At 38.6% G+C, this 22272-nt stretch overlaps 1 protein-coding gene across 4 annotated transcripts in view; it reads right to left on the bottom strand.

The window, feature by feature from the left end:
- The window catches only part of CCSER1 (coiled-coil serine rich protein 1), a 1064058-nt gene that overhangs the window by 451331 nt on the left and 590455 nt on the right, over positions 1 to 22272 (bottom strand). For all 4 annotated transcript variants that reach the window (XM_084627194.1, XM_084627195.1, XM_084627197.1 and 1 more), the window contains exon 8: positions 7348 to 7431. In XM_084627194.1, the coding sequence (XP_084483320.1) occupies positions 7348 to 7431 (84 nt within the window). The remainder of the gene's footprint in view (positions 1 to 7347; positions 7432 to 22272) is intronic.

Below are 22272 nucleotides of genomic sequence, written 5' to 3'. Positions count from 1 at the left end.
TCACTTACATAAGATGGAATTTAAATCTGTAAAAGTAGACACATGGTTTTTCACATTCATCAGCCAAAACTGTGTAGTGCTTCTATTGCTTCTTCATCTGAATCATCTTCAAATGATGACCTCTAAATTGTCAGGTTTTAAAATTTCTTCACTTACCCACTGCCTCCCAAATATTATCATTCTTATAGGTCTGAACATACATCTGTAGTTGAATCTTTTTATGTTTATTAGATTTAAAAATAAATATTAGCTAATTCAAAATCTTAACTAAACAAAATAAAATGGGAGCCAAATGGAAGTATGTGGCACTCAGATCCTCCATCTTTCTATTCGGACACCACTAATTTATGATTTCCACACTGAAATGGAAATTAAGTAGTTTTCTGAGTAAAGCCTGGTCATATTTGTCGGCATCTGCACGAAGATCGGTCAATAAAATGTTGCATGTCTAAGTCAGCAGTCTATCAGTGACACCTTAACAGAAGACAAGCATATGAGATGCACTATTATTAAAGGAGTTTCAGAGTGGTAGCTGTGTTAATCTGTATCAGCCAAAATAATGAGGAGTACTTGTGGCACCTTAGAGACTAACACATTTATTTGGGCATAAGCTTTCGTGAGCAAAAACCCACTTCATCAGATGCTTATGCCCAAATAAATGTGTTAGTCTCTAAGGTGCCACAAGTACTCCTTGTTGTTTTTGTTAAAGGAGCATTAGTCACATTGTAACATTTCTAGCGACGCTTAAGGACAGTTTTTATGGCATACAGCATTTCCTGATTTCTGCAACATTACTTCTATATAAATATGTTGAACAGAATCTGAATCAGAGCAGGAAGGCTCTTTCGACATCAATGACACAACAATCATCTTTCTATATTCATACCAAACATCACGAGATGACGCCGCTTTGTGATAAGGACTTAAACTAATATGCAGAATCACCTGCAGACGTGCTGGAGAATATTGAAGATTCTATCTTACTGGCAGCTTTTCATAAAGGAGTTGGAGTGCACTTGGAATTGGAGGCTAATCCCCATTATGTATCATAGGGTATTATTTTCACACACTACATCTGTCTTGCAGAATGGATTTGGAAAGTAATTACTGCTGAGATAAGCCTTTTCTGCAATACGTGCAATTAATTCTCCCTGTAAAAAGGGGGAAAGAAGCCTGACACATTAATAATGTTTAAGTACACCCAATCTATTTCTTTTCTGCTTCTAATGTTTCCTAAATACGAGGAAGAAAGAGGATTTGAAAGTACTTACAGATGTCTGTTCTTATGTAAATCATTGATGGGTCTGTAATATTCCATCATAAAATGGCCAACATGAAATAATATCATGAATCATAATGGAATGTAGAGCAAGTGGGGAATTACTATAAAGATGAATTTAGAATATCATTCTCCTGCATAAAGGCCGCTATATAGGAATTACTGTGTTATTGAAGTTTCAAGGACATGAAATTTTATTCAATTTGATTTTCGATATGTATTTTGAAGTAAATTAAAACTCCTCTTCCTCTTTCCACGTACTTGTAAAAAGGTATTTCCTCTAAGGCATTTTTTTAAAGTTTCATCCCTCTCCCTTTAAAAATAACATTGGGATGCTGGGAGACAATATCTTCAACAGGTATAAATTGGGGTAGCTAAACTGAAGTCAATTTACACCTGACCTGCTGAGGATCTGGCCCAAATGCTTTTCCAAACAGGGTTCAGCTACCTCAAAAGACCCAAGTAAATCTCACACATTATAAGGCTTCGAAGTGTAATGGAGACCACTAAAAGGCACTCATCTCATGGATACATCAAACCAGTATAGTAGGAAGGATTCATAGGCAAATTAGAAAATTACCCATAGTTGAAATCGAGCCACAGTAAATTATAATGAAAAAGAACTAAGCTTGTAATCATTAATTTTACATTCCAAGGACAACCGAGTTGTAGTTTAAAACATTTCATTTTGTATGGTATTTAGACAAGGAACTGGAAGGTAAGTGTGATTTGGAAAGGTAAAAAAGATATAACCGCCATCTTGGTTATCACTGGGAATGATCCCATAACCTCCAGTTCTAAAGTATAAACTTTTACAATTTGAGTTAAAGGATTAAATCCCCTAGCTAGCAGCTGAAGCAGACTCTCATCCAGTCATGAGAAGGGGCAATGACAACTGGAGAATGTCCCCAACAGCCAGACTAAGAGGGAAATTCATCACTTGGACCTAAATCTGCCCCCCACATCCCTAAAGGACCATCTCTGCAACACCATCCCCTTTCCTTGATTACAGTAGGACAACTCACATGAGTAAAGCTATACATACATACACGTTTATGGCATAAAGCTCTTTGTGACCACTTCTCAGCACTAGTGCAATTTTACCAACACAAAGAATGGTGTAAATGCTAGCCTAGACAATGTTCAGGCATTTTTTGGCATTGTGTCATGAAAACAGGTTCAGAAGTGCCCTGTTTACACCAGTTTTAGTGCTTACACTGTACTGAAAAAATAGGTATTAAAATAGAATGTAGATGCAGGGTCTGTGCAACATCAGTGGCTGCCGGTGAAAAGCCATAGGCAGGTGAAGAAAATGGCAGCATGGCTCCCCCCATTGAAGCCAGTGATGGAAAGCATCACAGACACAGCTTTCCTTGCAGAGCGTCTCATGTCTCTGCACTAGGGGGCTTCCCTCTGGCTTGAAAAATAGGCTCAGCCTCTAAGGTCCATGTACTCCTTAAGCTCTCCCACAAGACGACGTGGTTTGCGGAAATTTTGCTGAGATTGACCAAATTTTCATTCCCACAACGGATTTTTTATCTAGCTTATATTATTATTCACTTCATTTTTCCTTCTTCAGGTCCTGTGCTGTAGCAACCAGCTGTCTTATAATTTGATATAATGATCTAGTATGAACCAGGCTGTGAAGTCAGATTCCTCAGAATCACTGTGGGGAATGGAACCAACCCTTTGAAGGTGGTCAGCTGAGTAATTCTAGCTCCAGTCATTTAATGCTCCAGAATTATTTCAAGACAATATCTAGCGTAAAAGTATGGTGTACATCAGATGTATGTTCCACTCAAGTATGTTCATGCTTGGCGCACCAGAGCTAGAGACCTTCCCCGTCTTGTAGCAGTACTTGTAGAGACAGCGTGTGAACCCCACACCTCCTTGTGGCCCCTCCTGAGGCAATACAAAGGTGGTGTCGCCCCAACCCTTCTCAGTTCCTTCACACCAGCAAGGATGGCCCAAAATTCCAATGGAGAGGGGTCAGAAAGTGGGTTGTAGACAACATGTCTGCACCCACATCTCAAGTAACAGTTACAAAAAACATAAGTAACCATTTTTCCTTCTCCCAGTGATTGCAGATCCATAGTCCATTCACGTGACTCGAAAGCCGTAACAGTTAGAGCTGAGTTCAGAGTCTGTTCAAGTAATGTCTGCAGAATCACTCTGACAAAGTATGCAACAGATCTGAAAGCAGTGGTGACCACAGATGGACAGCTAGGACCAACTACACCCTGGGTAGGTAAGTCACAGATAAGGGAATCAGAAGCTCCAGTTGGTACACAATGCAGCTTCCTGTCAACTTCGTAACATCATGGTCACAACATTCTGCACTGAAACCCCAAAGAATCCAGAGTTCTTTTCAGGATCTCTGTCCGTATCAAACCTTCTAAGGTTGGACCTAGCTACTTGAGGGATCACCTCTCTCCTCCAGGACTAGGGCCTTCCACCAAAACCATGAGAATGTTGATCAGGAGACAAAAGACTCATGGGAACTGGATTGACACTACCACAAGAGATAAGAACAAATGACCGTGGGCCTTCTCCTTCTCTCCCGCCTGTATGAAAATGGGAAAAATCAGGCTCCTAGCTGAGAGCCTTTCGTTCAGTGAGAATAATTTTAAAGTTGGGCATGTGAGAAACGTGAAGAAGGCCTGCTCTAGATGTAGGAGATAGGGTTGGGGGATGAAGAGGAATGAAGTCAAATAAGATACAGCTCACTATGCCTATCATAAAAATAAAGGGAAGGGTAAACACCTTTAAAATCCCTCCTGGCCAGAGGAAAAACCCTTTCACCTGTAAGGGGTTAAGAAGCTAGGATAACCTCGCTGGCACCTGACCAAAATGACCAATGAAGAGACAAAATACTTTCAAAGCTGGAGGGGGGGAGAAACAAAGGTTCTCTCGGTCTGTGTGATGCTTTTGCCAGGAACAGAAAAGAAATGGAGTCTTAGAATTTAGTAAGTAATCTAGCTAGGTATGCGTTAGATTCTGTTTTGTTAAAATGGCTGATAAAATAAGCTGTGCTGAATAGAACGTATATTCCTGTTTTTGTGTCTTTTTGTAACTTAAGGTTTTGCCTAGAGGGATTCTCTAATGTTTTGAATCTGATTACCCTGTAAGGTATTTACCATCCTGATTTTACAGAGGTGATTCTTTTACCTTTTTTCTTCAGTTAAAATTCTTCTTTTAAGAACCTGATTGCTTTTTCCTTGTTCTTAAGATCCAAGTGTTTGGGTCTGTGTTCACCTAAGCAAATTGGTGAGGATTTTTATCAAGCCTTCCTCAAGAAAGGGGGTATAGTGTTTGGGAGGATTCTGGGGGGAAAGAAGTTTCCAAGTGGGCTCTTTCCAGGTTATATATTTGTTAGAAGCTTGGTGGTGGCAGCAATAAAGTCCAAGGGCAAAAGGTAAAATAATTTGTACCTTGGGGAAGTTTTAACCTAAACTGGTAAAAATAAGCTTGGGGGTTTTTCATCCAGGTCCCCACATCTGTACTCTAGAGTTCAGAGTGGGGAAGGAACCTTGACAATGCCAACAGAGGATTATTTTAGAAAGACATTGTCAACCAGTTGATAATGTATGTTCTGAACTAAACTGATACTGTATTACTTCACCCGAATTGTAGAGAAGCTTAATTTCTCTGTATACCATTCTGTCATATAATTTAAGATAATTACCTAATACATCATTTCTTAATGTAACTAAACCTGAAACAAATATTGAACATCTGCCAATACATTCACGTGATGATACGGTATTTTTAATCCTGGAAAAGTGCTAATTGTCCCATGCAATATACAATTTAGTTAATTCTTTCCATTATAATATTTGCTCTTAATTTGTGTAATTAACTTGTCTTCGTTACAGAACTATTTTTTAGGATTCTTTCAAGTGCACCCCTAGGATGACAGGATTGGCTTCCTGCTCCTCTCGCAAAGGTGGAACCATTCTAGGAGTGGATTTCTGGGTGGCAATCCTCCTGTTTATGTTAACGTGACAGGCCCATCTGTGTTTGGCACTTCTAAGCCCTTTGTCCCAAAACCCTGTGACAGCACCTGAATCGAATGGCTCAAAACCAGCTTCTTCATAACAAAGTACTTTTTCACCCAAAGTTACATAGCACACACAAGAAAGGCCTACACACATTTCCCCATACCTAAACTTTAATATTTCCTTGAAAGCTTTGGTGAGTTCCATTCAGCCCAGCTACCTCCATCTCTGGGCTGGAAGAGACAGCTTATTTGCAGCAGTTTCAGTCTGACTCATATCTAGCTGCTACTGATAACCCACTTAACCCCTCTTCTTTTTCAAGCATTTGGGGTCCTTTAATGGTTTAGTATCCCCTTTGAATCCCACGTCAGGCTCAGGAAGAGTAAACCTCCCTAGGCTGGCTGGACCTAGACAGAGGCATTACCCAGTTACTAGTTCCATTGTTCTCTTAAGGAGACTTATCTCTATTTTTGAGTCATTTCCCCTTTGCTTCCCCCCAAACAGCCTCATGTGACACAACTATGCAGTTAGATAGGATTTCACACAGGTAAACAAAGTAGGATATGATAAAAAAATAATATAAATAATTCCCTCTCTTTCTCCACAACCCCATACATACACACACACACTGCACAGTGAAAACTGTATCAAAAACTGCATCCAACAGACAACCAATTAAATTTGAGACTTACAAATCAAGCCATGTCTGAACAGTCTATGTACTGTGTCTCGCTATATAGCAGATTATGTATATGGAATTCAAGATTCTACAATGTAACATTGAACTAATAACCATAAAAGTAGACTTTTAAGAAATAGTCATAAAGGGACTGAGTTAATAGTGAACTTCTAAACAGAACTCTGGGTTTCCTGACTTCTAAATATTTCTTTTCCCAGTCTTGTTAAACAGGACACTATCAACTTGAAAAAAATCACACTTTGATTTATTTTAAACTTTCTAAATTTACAAATAATACCTAGGATAACTGAAAATTAAAGAAGTTAGGGGAAAAATCACTTTTTCTAGATGTGATATTTTAGGGGTTTTTGGACACAGTGTTACTTGGTCAACATTCTGTTTGTAATCAGTCTCACTGTTCTCTCCTATAGTCAATCAGCTCTATCTTGCAAGAATTCACTTGCAGAATTAGGGCCTACAGGCCCAATTCAGGAATATATCCCTACTCAGGAAGGGAACTTAAGCAGGTATTTAAGTGCCATTGAAGTCAAAGGAACTTAAGTACATGCATACATTCTTTCCTCAACTCAGCCCTTAACTTTTTTCTTTTGTTCTAAAACAACCCTTAAAAATATCAGAAAAACTCTTCATCCTTTAATTTTTTTAAAGGGAATTAAAAAAATTGAAGACATGCTGTTTAATGGGTGGCACCATCAAAACTAGTTTTTTTTTATATTTCCGCAGTATCATTTTAATCACAATAATATTAGGTTTTTTAAAAAAAAATTATATACTCCTTCTACATACTCTGTATTATATATACAGCTTTGCCACTTGTGATCAACATGGCTATCCTAAAATTCAAGTCAACAAAACTTTGCCATGAGAAGTTGTATCAACATAATTAGAGTATTCAGGTTTTGGTTTTTTTCAAATTAAGGGCACATCTGTTTTAACAGAAGAGAGTATTTAGTTTTGTGCTGGATTGCTTCACTACTTTGCAAGGCAGTACAAGGAAGAATAATTTACAACTCACCAGAAAGCACGTACTGCCCTTCAAGATTATTGGCATATGCTAACCAGTACACACAGTGCTGTGTTGTTCCTTCACCAGTGATTAATGCCTCTTTGATATTGTAAGACAACTGTCAACATAGTCTTTTAAAACAAAGAACCACCATCAGTGTGTCTGGGTAGTAGCCCTTTCAAAGTCTGACAAGTACCCAGAAAAGTAGGGTCATAAAAGCTGCATTAATCAGGTTGAACGATTAATATAGCCTTAAGATGTCCATGCTGCAGCAGGTGTGAAACTATTTATTTAGTTTTTGTCTGAGTGACCGACCTTGTCAGGTAAAGTGAACTTCTCAGACAAAAGTGCACATCCTGCTTACCAGATCCTCGCGTAGTTGGGAAATGAGTTCATCTCTCTCCTTCAGCTGCAACTTCAGCACTGAACATTCATCTTTCATTATATCCTATAAAAAACATCAAAAGAGATGTTATAACAGGCTAGGACTTTTACTTTGCTCTTGACAAGGAAAGGCAGATTCACACAGAGTGAGATAATTACATCCAAGTAATGAAACTCAATTCTCCTCTGTTAGAATAAGTTATTAAAAAGATCACACAAATTGCAGTAAAAAACAAACTAATGCATCCAAAGTCATTCAATAGCTCCCTGAATAGAAGTCCATTTTGTTAGTGTCTGATTCTTTAAAGCTTTTTATTGAAGTTCCTCTCAGACGTCTCTTATTTTAGTTTAGGAACAAATGGCCATAAAATTCCTAATGTTTTCTATGAGCAGAACTATGAGAAATATCAGTTTAGCTGAATTACTGGGGAGTTCTCAATCTGACTGCAGATGGAGAAAGGAAGCACAACAGACATTCGAAAAAGGAAAGAAATTCTTCCACCCACATATGCATGTACCATGACAGCAAAAACAGCAATGATACTGACACTAGTTGGGTGGAGGAAAAGTGTAAACACCACGCTTCTTGCTTGATGGTGCATGTGTAATTAATATCTGTATGAGAATTTGATGTTCATGCAAATGAAAGTGCAAATAGTACAGGCTACAGCCAAACTTGGATCTGTCAGGCCCTTTTCATATTTTCCCCATAAAATTTTGTCAGTTCATTTCAGTCTTGACCAACAACATTCTCAGGCCTCATTTGAAAAGGGACTGTCACTCATATGTATTTTGTGATATAGCCATAAACCCATGAGGAACTCAAATGATATCACCAGACTCCTTTTGAAGATCTAGTCAACCCGAGAAAAGCTGTAGCTATAAAGGCAGACCTTATTATTGTAGAGCCAGGTTATACTGGCAAAAAGAGTTTTTACCAGTGCATCTACATCAGGGGCGGGCAAACTTTTTAGCCTGAGGGCTGCATCGGGTTTCAGAAATTGTATGGGTGGGCCAGTTAGGGGAGGCTGTGCCACCCCAAACAGCCAGGCGTGGCCTGGCCCCCACTCCCCATCTGGCCCTGCCCTCATCCCCCTGCTTCTCACCTCCTGACCGCCCTCGGACCCCCCGCCCCTAACTGCCCCCCCCCCCCGCTCTCTGTCCCCTGACTGCCCCCGGACTCCCTGCCATTCAACCTCCCCTCTCCTTCCTGACTGGCTGCCCCTGCAGGGACTGCTGCCCCATCCAACCACCCCTTCTCCCTTACCGCCCCCAGAACCCCTGCCCCCATTCAACCCCCCTGTTCCCTGCCCTCTGACTGCCCTGACCCCTATCCACACCCCCACCCCCTGACCACCACCCTCAACTCGCCCGCTCCCTGCCCCCTCACCACATTGCCCCAGGAGCCTGCAGCTCCCCCGCCCAGAGCATGGTACTGGCGGCGCAGTGAGCTAAGGGGGAGGGGAAACAGCAGGGGAGTGGCCGGGGGCGAGCCTCCCGGGCCAGGAGCTCAGAGGCCAGGCAAGAGGGTCCCGGGGGCCGGATGTGGCCCGAAGTTTGCCCACCTCTGATCTACATCTACACTAGGACTCTGGCCTGCATAATACTGTCATAAAAAATATCACGTCATAACCCTACATTACTATACCAGCAAAGGTTTTAAGTGTAGAACTGGCTTAAGTGACCTAACCAGGATTTGAAGAAGTTAGATTTTCAGAAGTACACCGAGCTTTTTATGGTATTTATCTGCTTGCAGTTCTAAACTAACACTCAAAACATAAAGTGACGTAAGTGATGAGTGTATTGTCTCATTGTTCAGAACTTTTTCCCCTTGGCAAAATGTTCAGTTATAATAAGCACTTTTCAAGGCAATTATACTGCTTAACTTTTGTTCTAAATGAATTAGAGGGAAAAATGGTAATAGGATGTAATGTAAAATATTCACAGCTACAGAAAAAGAGATCTATCGGTACACGATTCGAAATAAGAGCCCCACATCCTTTGTACTGTTAGTCTAGATGACAATGTAGTATTTTAGTGCTGTTGACTGTATAATATGGAGGGCTCAAATTCAGGAAAAGGTCAGGATTTCTCCTTGCTGGACGAGAGGAAAATTTTATGAAGGTGTCTATAATCGTTTATTATTTTTATCTACTCTTCTGTCTATTCAGTAAATAGGTCATTCAAGAATCTTAGCTGAAAAAAATATATAAAATACTCAACTACCAAATATGTCCCAGCAACAAAATATAAATACCTTAAATATACACTGCATTATAAATCAATATTACATTTGTATTTATTTATTTTCCCTTTTGAAATCTACAGATGCTGAAGACTAGAAAGTTATGGAATATAAATGCTCATTTTTTTAAATCTAAAGCCCCCTTATTCGAAATGGTGCCATTTTTCTTGAAGACTAGCTACAAAACTGCATCACATTTGATGTTGAGGAGTCACGCCTCTCTTTCTATTTATACATGTCTAAATGCCTTATCTCAAGAGGGCATCAGATAACTCCTTGCAATCTGCTTCTTTTGTCCTTGTTAAATGAAAGAGTAAAAGGAGTAAGAAGTGAAGGGAGCGAAGCAAGAAAGGACAGCATATTACTAAAGTTAGCGATCTTAAAATTTTACTGGCATAGTAAATATAACAAAGCACCACTGGTACGGTACATAGATTGTGACACACTTTCAGTAGCGGAGGGGCTGAACTGTGGCATTAAGCCATAGCTCTGTGCTGGAGGCTGAGCAGAAGCACAACAAATTAACGAGAGCTCCATGAGACTTGGTGCCTCCAAAAGCCGCTAGATACACAGAACAGGTAAGGCTGCTTCATTAACCCAAGAGAAATTGCCATCTGAACCATGATACTACTCAGTCAGCTAACAAGCTCACTGCCTCTGGCTTCTCCTCACACCTTTCAGGGTCATTACTGCCATTATCAGTGCTAGGCAGAGAAGTGTAAGTACTGCAATAGCACCCGACCCCTCCGGGGCAGCATCAAGTGCCTCTCCCTCAACCGAGTGCTCATACTGGAACTAACCAGAATCTGGCCTCATGTCACTACCTGCACTGTATTATACTATCCAATTCTCAAATCAACTGCATTATATTCCTTGCAGTTATTATGTATGTTTGTTATAATAATTAGACACAATGCATGCAAACACAGCTTTACAACAGCCAAAGTAGGGATAAAGAATTTCTCTCTAAGCACATGTACCAGGACCATAGTATTTTATTGTTTTACTTTGGGGAATTTGTTCTAAAAAGTGATTTTGTGACGGCGGGAGGGTATGGCACTGGTGGATGTTGGTGGCTTTTCTACTTCTCTATTATGTCTTCTGTAATATGTACACAGTAAATACTGTCAAACACAAATGTTATTGTGGACACCTAAAATATAATCTCAAGTGACAACAGGAAAAGACAGGAAGACATCACACAAGAATAAGGCAGTAGAAGGGAGGAGGAAGCAAAGATAGGACAAGACGGGCCAGTGAGGTTGCTTGGGAGAACACCGAAGAAATATTCCTTTGCAAGAACTGTGGGAAACAGACATCTCTGTCAAAGCGTAATAGCGGTGCACAAGAATTACTGGATTTGTAGGTCTTAGCCTGAGGTGAGAAAGAGACCACCTTTACCATGTGCAATGCTTGGGGCAACTCACATTACTGCATATTGTCAGACTGCGGGTGAAAGTGGTGCAAGTACATTACATTCAAGACATAGCTATTTGTTAAGAAAGCCTTTTAAGGTGAAGAAGAAAAGACGACACAGGCCAAGAAGGGGACATACAGTAAGAAGTTATCAAATGGCAGGAATCAGTAATTCCTCAACATGGAACTGTCACAATAGCAGCAAACTAAGAAGAACAGATCTGAAGAGGAGGGTCTGCTTTTTAGCAGTAGTTGACACCAAATGAATTATTGAGCTTTGGGGAAAATCTTCTTCATAATAGGCAGTTTTTGCATATCTTGTGGCTCCATGCTAGTTCTTGACTATTCACACATTCCCAGTGAATCTTTTGTGAAGTGTTTAGAAGAATAAATTGGTTTATATCCATTTTATGATTTACACATGTTTCTCACAACTACAATCATGTAATAATATTTACTAAGGGAATTTGAATACATTCACACCAAAGAATCTCTGAATTCATGTACTAAACACAACCAAGGCAGATATATTTTAAGTCTTTGAGTTAGTTAATACAAGTTCTGATCATATAGATTTTACCATTCCAGTTTACCACATCAATACCCTCTATTTAAAAAGTTACTTCTTTTGTAAACCCTACAAGTATGTATATTTCCTTTTGAAAAATAACTATTTATCCCAATCTGCCGAGTCCCATCACCACGTGCCTATTAGTAAGCTCTCTGTACACAGCATACTTTTTGATTTAATGAATGTAACATAATAAAATATTAATGTTTGATTTTTGTTGACAAGTTTTTTTCTTGACTTCATGACTTCTGAGTTAACAGAAGGGTAAGAATTTGTATACAGTATAGTAAACATGTCAATAGGAGTGAAAATACTTTGTGAAAAGATACATCAGACTGCACTGGATTTTTTTCAATCAACAAATAAAATGATTCCTAAAAGAAATGAGGTCACACTGTAAAGGAGATAGCATGCTGAGATAAGTGACATACTTTACATAACATAAAAACAGCCATACTGGGTCAGACAAATTGTCCATCTAACCCAGCATCCTGTCTTCCGACAGTGGCTGATGCCAGATGCTTCAGAGGCAATGAACAGAACATGTCAATTATCAAGTGATTTATCCCCTCTCATTCAGTCCTAGCTTCAAGCAGTCAAACATTTATGGACACTTGAAGCATGGAGTTGCATCCCTGACCAACTTGGCTAATAGCCATTGATGGAATTGTCCTCCATGAACTTATCTAATTCTTTTTTTAACCTATTCATACATTTGGCTTTTACAACATCCCTTCACAACTAGTTCCACAGGTTGACTATGGGTTGTGTGAAGAAGTACTTCCTTCACACAACATAACATGCCTGTGAATTATGAGCTTCTATTCAAGGAATACTTTTTGAAACATTGGGATGGTAAATTTCAACTTGTTGCTCTTAAACAATTAGCTGTCAGGTACATTTTATAAAAAAATAAATACAATACTGTACATTGCGTGTTAGATTTTTTATTTTTTTATTATTATTTTTTGCTTTAACATTGGGAACAGAATTCCAGCTCTTACCTTGTGTTTTCATTTTGGATCTAAGCTATTTCTTCTGAAATGTGCTCCTTGATGGATCTCTATGGAATTATGGCATCCTTTTCCTGTTTTTTGTTTGTGTTTTTATTTAAACTTGTTTTTAGTTTCTACATCTGTGACTATAATCACTATACATCAGTTGTCAAGGTTCCTCCCCCACTCTGAACTCTACGGTACAGATGTGGGGACCGGCATGAAAACCTCCTAAGCTAATTTTTACCAGCTTAGGTTAAAACTTCCCCAAGGTACAAATTAATTTTATCCTTTGCCCTTGAAATATCCACTGCCACCACCAAACTAACTGGGTTTATTGGGAAACGTAGTTTGGACATGTCTTTCCCCCAAAAATCCTCCCAACCCTTGCACCCCACTTCCTGGGAAAGGTTTGGTAAAAATCCTCACCAATTTGCATAGGTGACCACAGACCAAAACCCTTGGATCTGAGAACAATGAAAAAGCATTCAGTTTTCTTACAAGAAGACTTTTAATAGAAATAGGAGTAAATAGAAGTGAAGAAATCCCCTCTGTAAAATCAGGATGGTAGATACCTTACAGGGTAATTAGATTCAAAACAGAGAATCCCTCTAGGCAAAACCTTAAGTTACAAAAAAGACACACAGACAGGAATAGTTATTCTATTCAGCACAATTCTTTTCTCAGCCATTTAAAGAAATCATAATCTAACACATGCCTAGCTAGATTACTTACTAAAAGTTCTAAGACTCCATTCCTGTTCTATCCCCGGCAAAAGCAGCATACAGACAGACACAGACCCTTTGTTTCTCTCCCTCCTCCCAGCTTTTGAAAGTATCTTGTCTCATCATTGGTCATTTTGGTCAGGTGCCAGCAAGGTTACCTTTAGCTTCTTAACCCTTTACAGGTGAGAGGTGTTTTCCTCTGGCCAGGAGGGATTTTAAAGGGGTTTACCCTTCCCTTTATATTTATGACATCAGTGTTAGTATTTTCCTGTTTCAGTCTAATATTGCCCATCTGGGAAACTGCTAAATATAAGTAATAAACCTGTTTTTCATCAGATCTGTTCACAGGGTGACAAACTAAATTGCATGTGTGAAGAAAGATGCAGGAGGTTATGCATATGTGCCAACAATAATAATCATTTACATTTTGTAAATTTATTTTATACCTCTGCACACTTAGGAACAAGCAGGCATATTGTGCTTACTATAACAACAAAACCATATAAACAGAACTAGCCTGGTATTCAGGAAGATGAATTTACTGAAATTTGCCTTTGATGCACAACAGAACATGCTGCCAGTACAGTACTATACAATTAGAATAAAATAAAACTCATCTGATAAATGTATTGAATTTAGACGGCTAAAGAATGTTTACCAACATGGTCTAACTTCTACTTCACCCATTATTGAGAACATCATATTCTTTAAAAGAATTACTAAAAGGATTAGAAGAATTAAGTCTGTATAGATTCACTGTATAACTTCCCCCAGAGGCTCTGATCTTGCAATAACTACACACATGCTTAATTTTATTACCAGAAGTAAGATCTACTCTATTGGGACGACTCACGGTAGTATATTTATGCATGTAAGTAGGTTTGGGTCTGCAGGATCACGTCCTTAGTAAATTAGGGAATGGGTTAGCAGTCTGAATGTAGAACATGGGAGAGTACTATTCCTTCCCTGAGAAGTAATGCAGCCAGCCAGCAAGGAAGGGAGAATTCCAGCCATGAGAGCAGGGAGGTGGTAGTAAGATGGGGATGACCCTGTAAAGAGCAAAAAAGCAGTTTCTTTCTCCTCTTCCTGCTGAGGAAGAAACTTGGGTTGGGAGGCTCTGAGAACAGGCCCAGGCCAGAGACCAAAGAACAGCCGAGAAGCTGACCTCTGCTTCATTAGGAAGGCTTGACCTGAAAGATATTATGAATCACAGAGTAGGATTACTTTTGACTGGGCTAAAGAAAGCCCATCCTGTTTCGATTTACATTGTTGCTGCTGCTAAGATTAACTTAACAGAGGGATGCTGTGATCACAATATTTATTTAAGTACCATCTAGAGAAATCATTGGTCCTTACTTTAAGGCCAGGAATAAGAAAATCCTAGGGCAGACACTTTTGCCTAAAAGGGACACAGCTGTTTAACTTTTCTAAGACTATGGCTACACTACAGAGCTTGCAGCAGCGCAGCTGCACCAATGCAGCTGTGCCACTGTACCTCTGCTAGTGCAGACGCTCAAAAAACATTGGGAGGGAGCTCTCCTGTCTACTTAATTACTCCAGCCCCCGCGAGTAGCGGTAGCCACATCCCCACGGACAGAGTACTGTTCCCACCCGTGCTGAGGGCCTATTTGTAATTTACATTTCTCAGGGGCGTGTAGCTACAGTCCTGGACCATACCTACAAAAAAGGGCCTAATGTTGCATTCTTTGTACACAATATTGTACAAGGGAGTTTTGGGTTAAAAGAATCTAATCCTAAAACAAGAGAAAAGGGTACTGAACTTACAACTTTAGTAAGAGTCCCTTCTTATATATGGAGTCTATTTGCAGAGGTGTATGAGAGACATTTTACATCTCACATATGTTTTTCAGTAGTGCAAACAGGAAGTATTCAAAGATCACATTGGTAGCATTTCATGTAAAATATGATCTACCTTTATTCAGATTGAACTAAGTATTTATTCATTCCGTCTAAGAATTTATTTATCCAGAAGAATCTAGGCCAGAGGTATCCATTCCACCTGTCCCAGTCCTAAAATTATACTCATATTCTACTGTAAGGTTGCTTATTCACTACGAGAACATAAATTGTGTTACTTTAAAGATTTATTAGTTTAGAACTAAATGAACAGTGTTTCCTTCATCACAGCAAACCAGCTGTCATTGAACTGTGAAATACAGACTCCGAAAATTAATTTTTTGATGTAGCTGGATACTCTCCCTGCAGCAGTGACAGTAAAAAACATGGAGTTCAAAATAATGCAGCTTGCATTATGTGTGTGTTAAAAGAAGAAAACAAAGTGTGTGCTTTAACATGAGAAAAAAATAAGCATAATAGACTTTAAATAAATGTGAATTAAATGAGTTCCTAAAATATGAACTGCTCTGAAGGACACTTTTAAAATAAAAATATATTAATAATAATATTAACCTTCTTATGTATTAAAAATAAGCACAAAATGAACCTGAAACTTCAGAGATTTGGCATTTCCCTGTCAAGTCAGATAGTTGGAAAACAGAAAAATATTCCATTGGTACTAGTGTGAAAATTTAAAGAAGGGGGGGAGGGGAGGGAAACAGAGCTTACCTATTACTTGCTTACTGTATACACCACCTTTCATGCCGAAGAAGTCAGACATGCACGCACACACACAAAAGCATTGCATACTTTACACAGCAATCAATTTACCCACCCCTTTACCCACCACCTCTTCAGTGACACATAGAAGCTGTTGATACGACACAGCAGTATTACAAAACAGTTTAGCTTAAAAACGGAAGGAAAAAAGATCCGACACAGATGCGAAATTTTTTAAAGGACACATTTTAACTCAAAATAATTAGCGTGTACACAAATGTTTCAGAAAATTAAATGTTATACCCAAATTTGGAGAGGATACATGGGTTGAAACCTGGCTCCATCGATGTCAATGGCAAAACTCTAATTTATTTCCATGGAAGCAGTATTTCCACCACTGTATTTTTCATAGAATCACAGAAGTGTGTGTTACTCGACTCTCTCCAATTTCTGTGCAATACTCCTCTGACCCATAACTATGGGACCACAACTAGCAGTTCTTATGGTTTCAGAGAAAAGCCTGAGAAATTTGAACCCTAAAGTCTCAAATAAACAGAAGCTCAAGGGGAGGAGAAAAAAAAGAAAGAAAAAAAAAAAGATTACTTTTAAAAAAAGTTCTTGATTCTTTAGTGAATCTTACGTTTTTCTAACACTAGTTCTTCTCATTTTCATCAGTATTTTTATCTCAGAATTTTAATAAAAAATTGTTTGGATTTAAACATCCTGCAGCATGAGCAACATTAGAACAATGCTATAGCCTTTACACAAGAAAGCAAAATGGATTAGAAGCAAAGCTGAAATTGACTAGCCTATTCTCTTTTTTTTCCAATCTGTCTGTAGTACTAAAAATGAAGTCATAAATCAGACGAAGTACAATAAGGCTTATTAGGTAAATTAGAAACAGAAGCTGAGAAAAATTAGACATCTGATTATAATAATTTAAGGTGTTAAACACAGGTACAGTAATTGGGTTTTTTTCAGAAACATAGTTGTAATTTGACAGTACACATTTAAGAGAGAGATTGTGTAATACAATTAGGGTATTGACACACTCAGTCATTAAAGAAGACACTGCATTTCAACTGTTACCACACCGTGCTACCATATCAAAAATACTGCAGTATTTCTGAATACTCAGAACAGAAATAAACCTGGTATCTCAGAAATGGGTCTGCAGTAGTAACGGTCGATAAATGCAGGCTTTTAGTGTTATTTCTCTATACTGCTCTTTAAAAAAAACACTTATAGGTGTAACCATTGGCTTTACTCTTTTTATTTTTAAGAAACCACATTGATCCTTGCACAGTAGTACGCTGAAATCCCAATTCTTGTGAAAGATTTTAGCATACCACCGTATGCAGTGGCGTATCTCAAACCCCAGAACACGGTCATAGATTTATTTTTTAAGACCAGAAGGGGCTATATTATGACCATCCATTCTGACCTTCTGTATAACATGAACTATAAAATAAACAGGAGCAGAACCCAGTGGAATGTTTTGCCTCCTGCTGTTGGAGAAAGTGGCGTTTCCAACTTAGTGATTTTATTGCAAGCCTTGAGGTATTTGGTGTTTTTCTTAAAGCCCCATCTCCTAGAATGATCTTCCTTCTGCTTCCTCGAAGTAAGTTTCCTCATGGTTGTAGAGAAAAGTTTGAATACATCAATCATAAAAGATTAACCATCAAAAGGCAAATATCAATTTATATCTAGATACAGATATATTATTTTTAAGCCAAACTAATAATTTTTTCTGAGCCTGATTCCGATTTTGAACATTTGGGGATAGCACTATTGAGAAAGCAAAGAGGAAATCAAACTCTTATTCCCCAAAAGATATAGGAATTGGGCCTATTATCCCAAGCAAACGAAAAGGGAAACAATCCAGGCAGCAACTCCTGCCTGACGTCTTCTCTATCACAAAATACTTGCTAACTGAGACAGCCAGTTACAGCGAAAAGGACCTTGTAAGTACAAGAACTCTGCATAGTTTGGGGAAGGCTCTTAAGATCCAAAATCCGAATCTTTAGAAGTTTGCTTGTTACTGAGGCATAAATAATTCTTGGCGCAGTATCCTCAGGGTGTCTTGAAAATATGCAAACCAGTCATACATACTAACAGAATCAGTGAGCATTTATTTACAAGGTAGTATTAAATACATCTTAGTGCAGATCTGGGATAGAAATGACAGCCATATTCAGGGTTGTAGTGAAGGGTACTGTTCTCTGCCATGCAGTTAAACACATGGTTAAAAAGACCACGGTGCCGTAAACTCCTACATTTATGTAAAATAGGTGTTTCTTAATTAAAAAGGTTTGCTAGGAATATATTTAATGCCTCATACAATTCAGCTTGTACTTGTTCTAATCTTTCTAAAAAAGGAAAAATGTTCATGTTAATACGATTTCTAAGGAAAAGGAAATGGTCTTAAAACAGTACATAAAGCAACGTTGGGCATTTGGACACACTGTAGAAAGGCTCACCGATTCTGTATGAATATTTATCCAAAGTTTATCTGAACCTCTCATTTGGAATTTCAGAAGCAAAATCTCAGGTGCTCTTGCCAATATGTCATGGCATTGATGAGGCCAAAGATACTATGAGTACAGACTCTTGCCCTCCACCCTTAACATACTAGTAGGAAGTGTGATGTGATAGACAAGTCATTCCTTTTAAAATTGTTAAGAAGTAGAACTAATTCAAAGGCAAATTTTAGTTTGGAGGTGTCATAAATATAAAGGGAAGGGTAAACCCCTTTGAAATCCCTCCTGGCCAGGGGAAAGCTCCTCTCACCTGTAAAGGGTTAAGAAGCTAAAGGTAACCTCGCTGGCACCTGACCAAAATGACCAATGAGGAGACAAGATACTTTCAAAAGCTGGGAGGAGGGAGAGAAACAAAGGGTCTGTGTCTGTCTGTAGTCGTCTTGGCCAGGGACAGAACAGGAATGGAGTCTTAGAACTTTTAGTAAGTAATCTAGCTAGGTATGTGTTAGATTATGATTTCTTTAAATGGCTGAGAAAAGAATTGTGCTGAATAGAATAACTATTTCTGTCTGTGTATCTTTTTTGTAACTTAAGGTTTTGCCTAGAGGGGTTCTCTATGTTTTTGAATCTAATTACCCTGTAAGATATCTACCATCCTGATTTTACAGGGGGGATTTCTTTATTTCTATTTACTTCTATTTTTTATTAAAAGTCTTCTTGTAAAACACTGAATGCTTTTTCATTGTTCTCAGATCCAAGGGTTTGGGTCTGTGGTCACCTATGCAAATTGGTGAGGCTTTTTATCCAACATTTCCCAGGAAAGGGGGGGTGCAAGTGTTGGGAGGATTGTTCATTGTTCTTAAGATCCAAGGGTCTGGGTCTGTAGTCACCTAGGCAAATTGGTGAGGCTTTTTACCAAACCTTGTCCAGGAAGTGGGGTGCAAGGTTTTGGGAAGTATATTGGGGGGAAGGACGCGTCCAAACAGCTCTTCCCCAGTAACCAGTATTAGTCTGGTGGTGGTAGCGGCCAGTCCAAGGATAACGGATGTAATATTTTGTACCTTGGGGAAGTTTTGACCTAAGCTGGTAAAGATAAGCTTAGGAGGTTTTTCATGCAGGTCCCCACATCTGTACCCTAGGGTTCAGAGTGGGGGAGGAACCGTGACAGGAGGTTTGAACAAAGAGTATGTTTTGATTCTTCTATTATTTAGATCACTTCACTTATCAGCCGCAAATATTGTGGTCACGCTTAATGGCTTACCAGTTACTTCATATTGTTAAGAGTCTGATTCTGATTTCACTTGCTGTGGTTTGCTTCAAAAACTGGGAGAGAGTTATTCCTTATTTTCACTTCTGTGAATGAAATCAATATGAGGTCCTAGAGCCTTTTTTTTTTTAAATGACTGGCAACTGATTATGGGTGCCTCTATTTATAGGTGTCCCACTTGAGATAATTTGCTTCTGATTGTCAGAGGTGCTAAATCCCTGATTTCAACTGCAGTTGTGAGAGTTCAGCACCTATAAAAATTAAGCCAGGGGTATTTTAAACAGGGTAACCAACATTGTGTCTTAACTAAACGTACTTGACTATGTGCAGTATTCTAGTCATTCCATATTACTATAAGAATTGAAAATACTTTAAGACAATCTTGGGTGAGGTCTGTTTGTTTTTCAAGGAGGACTGCTTTAATATATTTTGAGGGTGGGAGAGTCCTCTCAGTCTTGTAGTCAAGTGGGTAACAAAGTTTCCATGTTAGCACTCTTCAGTTTTCCAAACATATGGTTGTTTGAACACATCTATTGTTTGCCCACATTTAAAAACATACTGCTCATGAGTTATGCCCATGCAGCAAGGTGAAAATTTACCCTACAGCAATCAGCTACATTTCATCAGCTAACTGTCAGAATTAATTGAGTATAAACAGCCAAATGTACAAGGGAGGGGAAGAGAATGTATACATTTGTAAGCATATAATTATGCAATAAACACTTTACACTACACACAGAAGGTAAAAACACTACACCACTTAAGGTAAAAACATTAGTCTTGGACAATGAAGACATAGTTAGAGGCAGAGTAGAACAATAAAGAATTTGATCTCAATTTCTTACAGGTGAAAAACCTGACTCCTGAATGACAAAAAAAATAGGTGACGAAAAAGTTCACATCTATTGTTTACCTCCTTGGAGATGAATATTGGGGTTTCAAGTGTGTGGGTCCTGGCGGCCTGTAACGTACAGGAGCTCAGACTAGATCTGATCGTCCCTTCTGGTCTTAAACGCTATGGCTATGAAATGAATACTACTAACAATTTAGATTTTAGGCCCTGATTTAGAAAATAGTCCCTATTGAGCAAAGCATTTTAACATATGTTTAACTAAAAGCATGGGATCAAGTCCCATTGGCTTCAATGAAAACTAAGCCCATATCTAAATGCTTTGCTGCTTAAGGATTATTTCTTGAATTGGGACCTTAGACTGAATCATCTATGAGGCAGGGAATGAATCTCAATCTATGTTTGTAGAGCACTGTGAAAAGTTACAGCAGTCCATAAATTAGGATGATGAATACAAGGTGTCACATGACTAGCTCTGCTTTCTGACTGTACGGTTAGTTTTGCTGACCCACTGTCATCTCCCTTTATGTTTTGGGAGCGTGAAGTAATTAAATTGTTCTGGCATAATGTTCTAGAAAGAATTAATTTCTACTTAAATTATGGTATAACCCCATTGATCTCCACTTGTATCTTGGGCAATACATCAAAACTATATCAATTCTCTCACATTAAATGTGCGTAGTTACTTAGAGTAACCTTGTCAGGGGGAAAAAAATGTCTTCCTATCATCTTGGACAGACAGACCGACCGTCAGAGAGCACAACTCCCTGATACACCACAACATTTGCACAAAAACTACACGTATGACAAGGTCCTTGAAGTTACGTTCATTGAACATAATGTGCCTGTCTTCATCACAGCAATTTCTTTTGAACATTCATATTGTACATTATTTGATAATGACTTCATCCACATCTGTGTCAATCCAAATGAAGTGGGTCAAAATATATTGAGCCTAATTCTGTTTTCACTTACACCAGTGTAATTCTATTAAAGCCCGCAAACTTATTCCAGATTTACACTGAAGTCAGTCAGAGGAGAACCTGGCCCATTATATCTGAATATAATGGGAGAAGGGGGAGTACCACAGTCAATATTTATTTTTATTTGACCAAGGGGTTTGATGATGGTGCGGGCATATGTGCTTAAATAGTATCACCTCTTTATCTCACTACAGCTCAAACTCCCTATCAGCAGATATGTTTTACAATGAAGATGAAATTATCCTATAAGGATACACTGTAGAACAGCAGAGCTGTAGTTTTAGGTTGTGATGTTTCAAAACATTTTGTCACATTTTCAATAAGACTGGAAGGTTTGTAACCCATTTCATTGCCTTCTCACATTTGTGAATTAAATATTAGGATGTCAATGTGCATTTGATAGTCACATGCAGACCTTCCAGTGGATTTTCACCACATTGTAAACACAGGGCATATTCATCAACCAACATTACAATTTCATGTACACAACTTTCAGACATCCCCATTCATACAGGATTCTTGAGGTTTTACACAGTCTTCCTGAATCATCTAGAGTAGGAGTTCAAAATCAACTCTTGAAAACATTTGAATCACATTTAATTTATTTTGCACTAAGTAGAACAGTGTAAAAACAAGACTAAGCCATATTCTGCTCATTATACGGAAGTCAGTGGAGTTCCTTTGGTTTTGCACAGGTGTATCTGGAAGGATTGGACCTCACTATTTTCAGTATGCCAACTTCCAGGGTAGTTTATTATTATTAATTATTATTATTATTTTACAGTTGTTCAATCTT

Source organism: Lepidochelys olivacea (assembly GCF_965140295.1).
Source record: "Lepidochelys olivacea isolate rLepOli2 genome assembly, chromosome: 4".
Taxonomy (NCBI): domain Eukaryota; kingdom Metazoa; phylum Chordata; order Testudines; family Cheloniidae; genus Lepidochelys; species Lepidochelys olivacea.
This window is presented reverse-complemented; position numbering and strand designations above follow the sequence as displayed.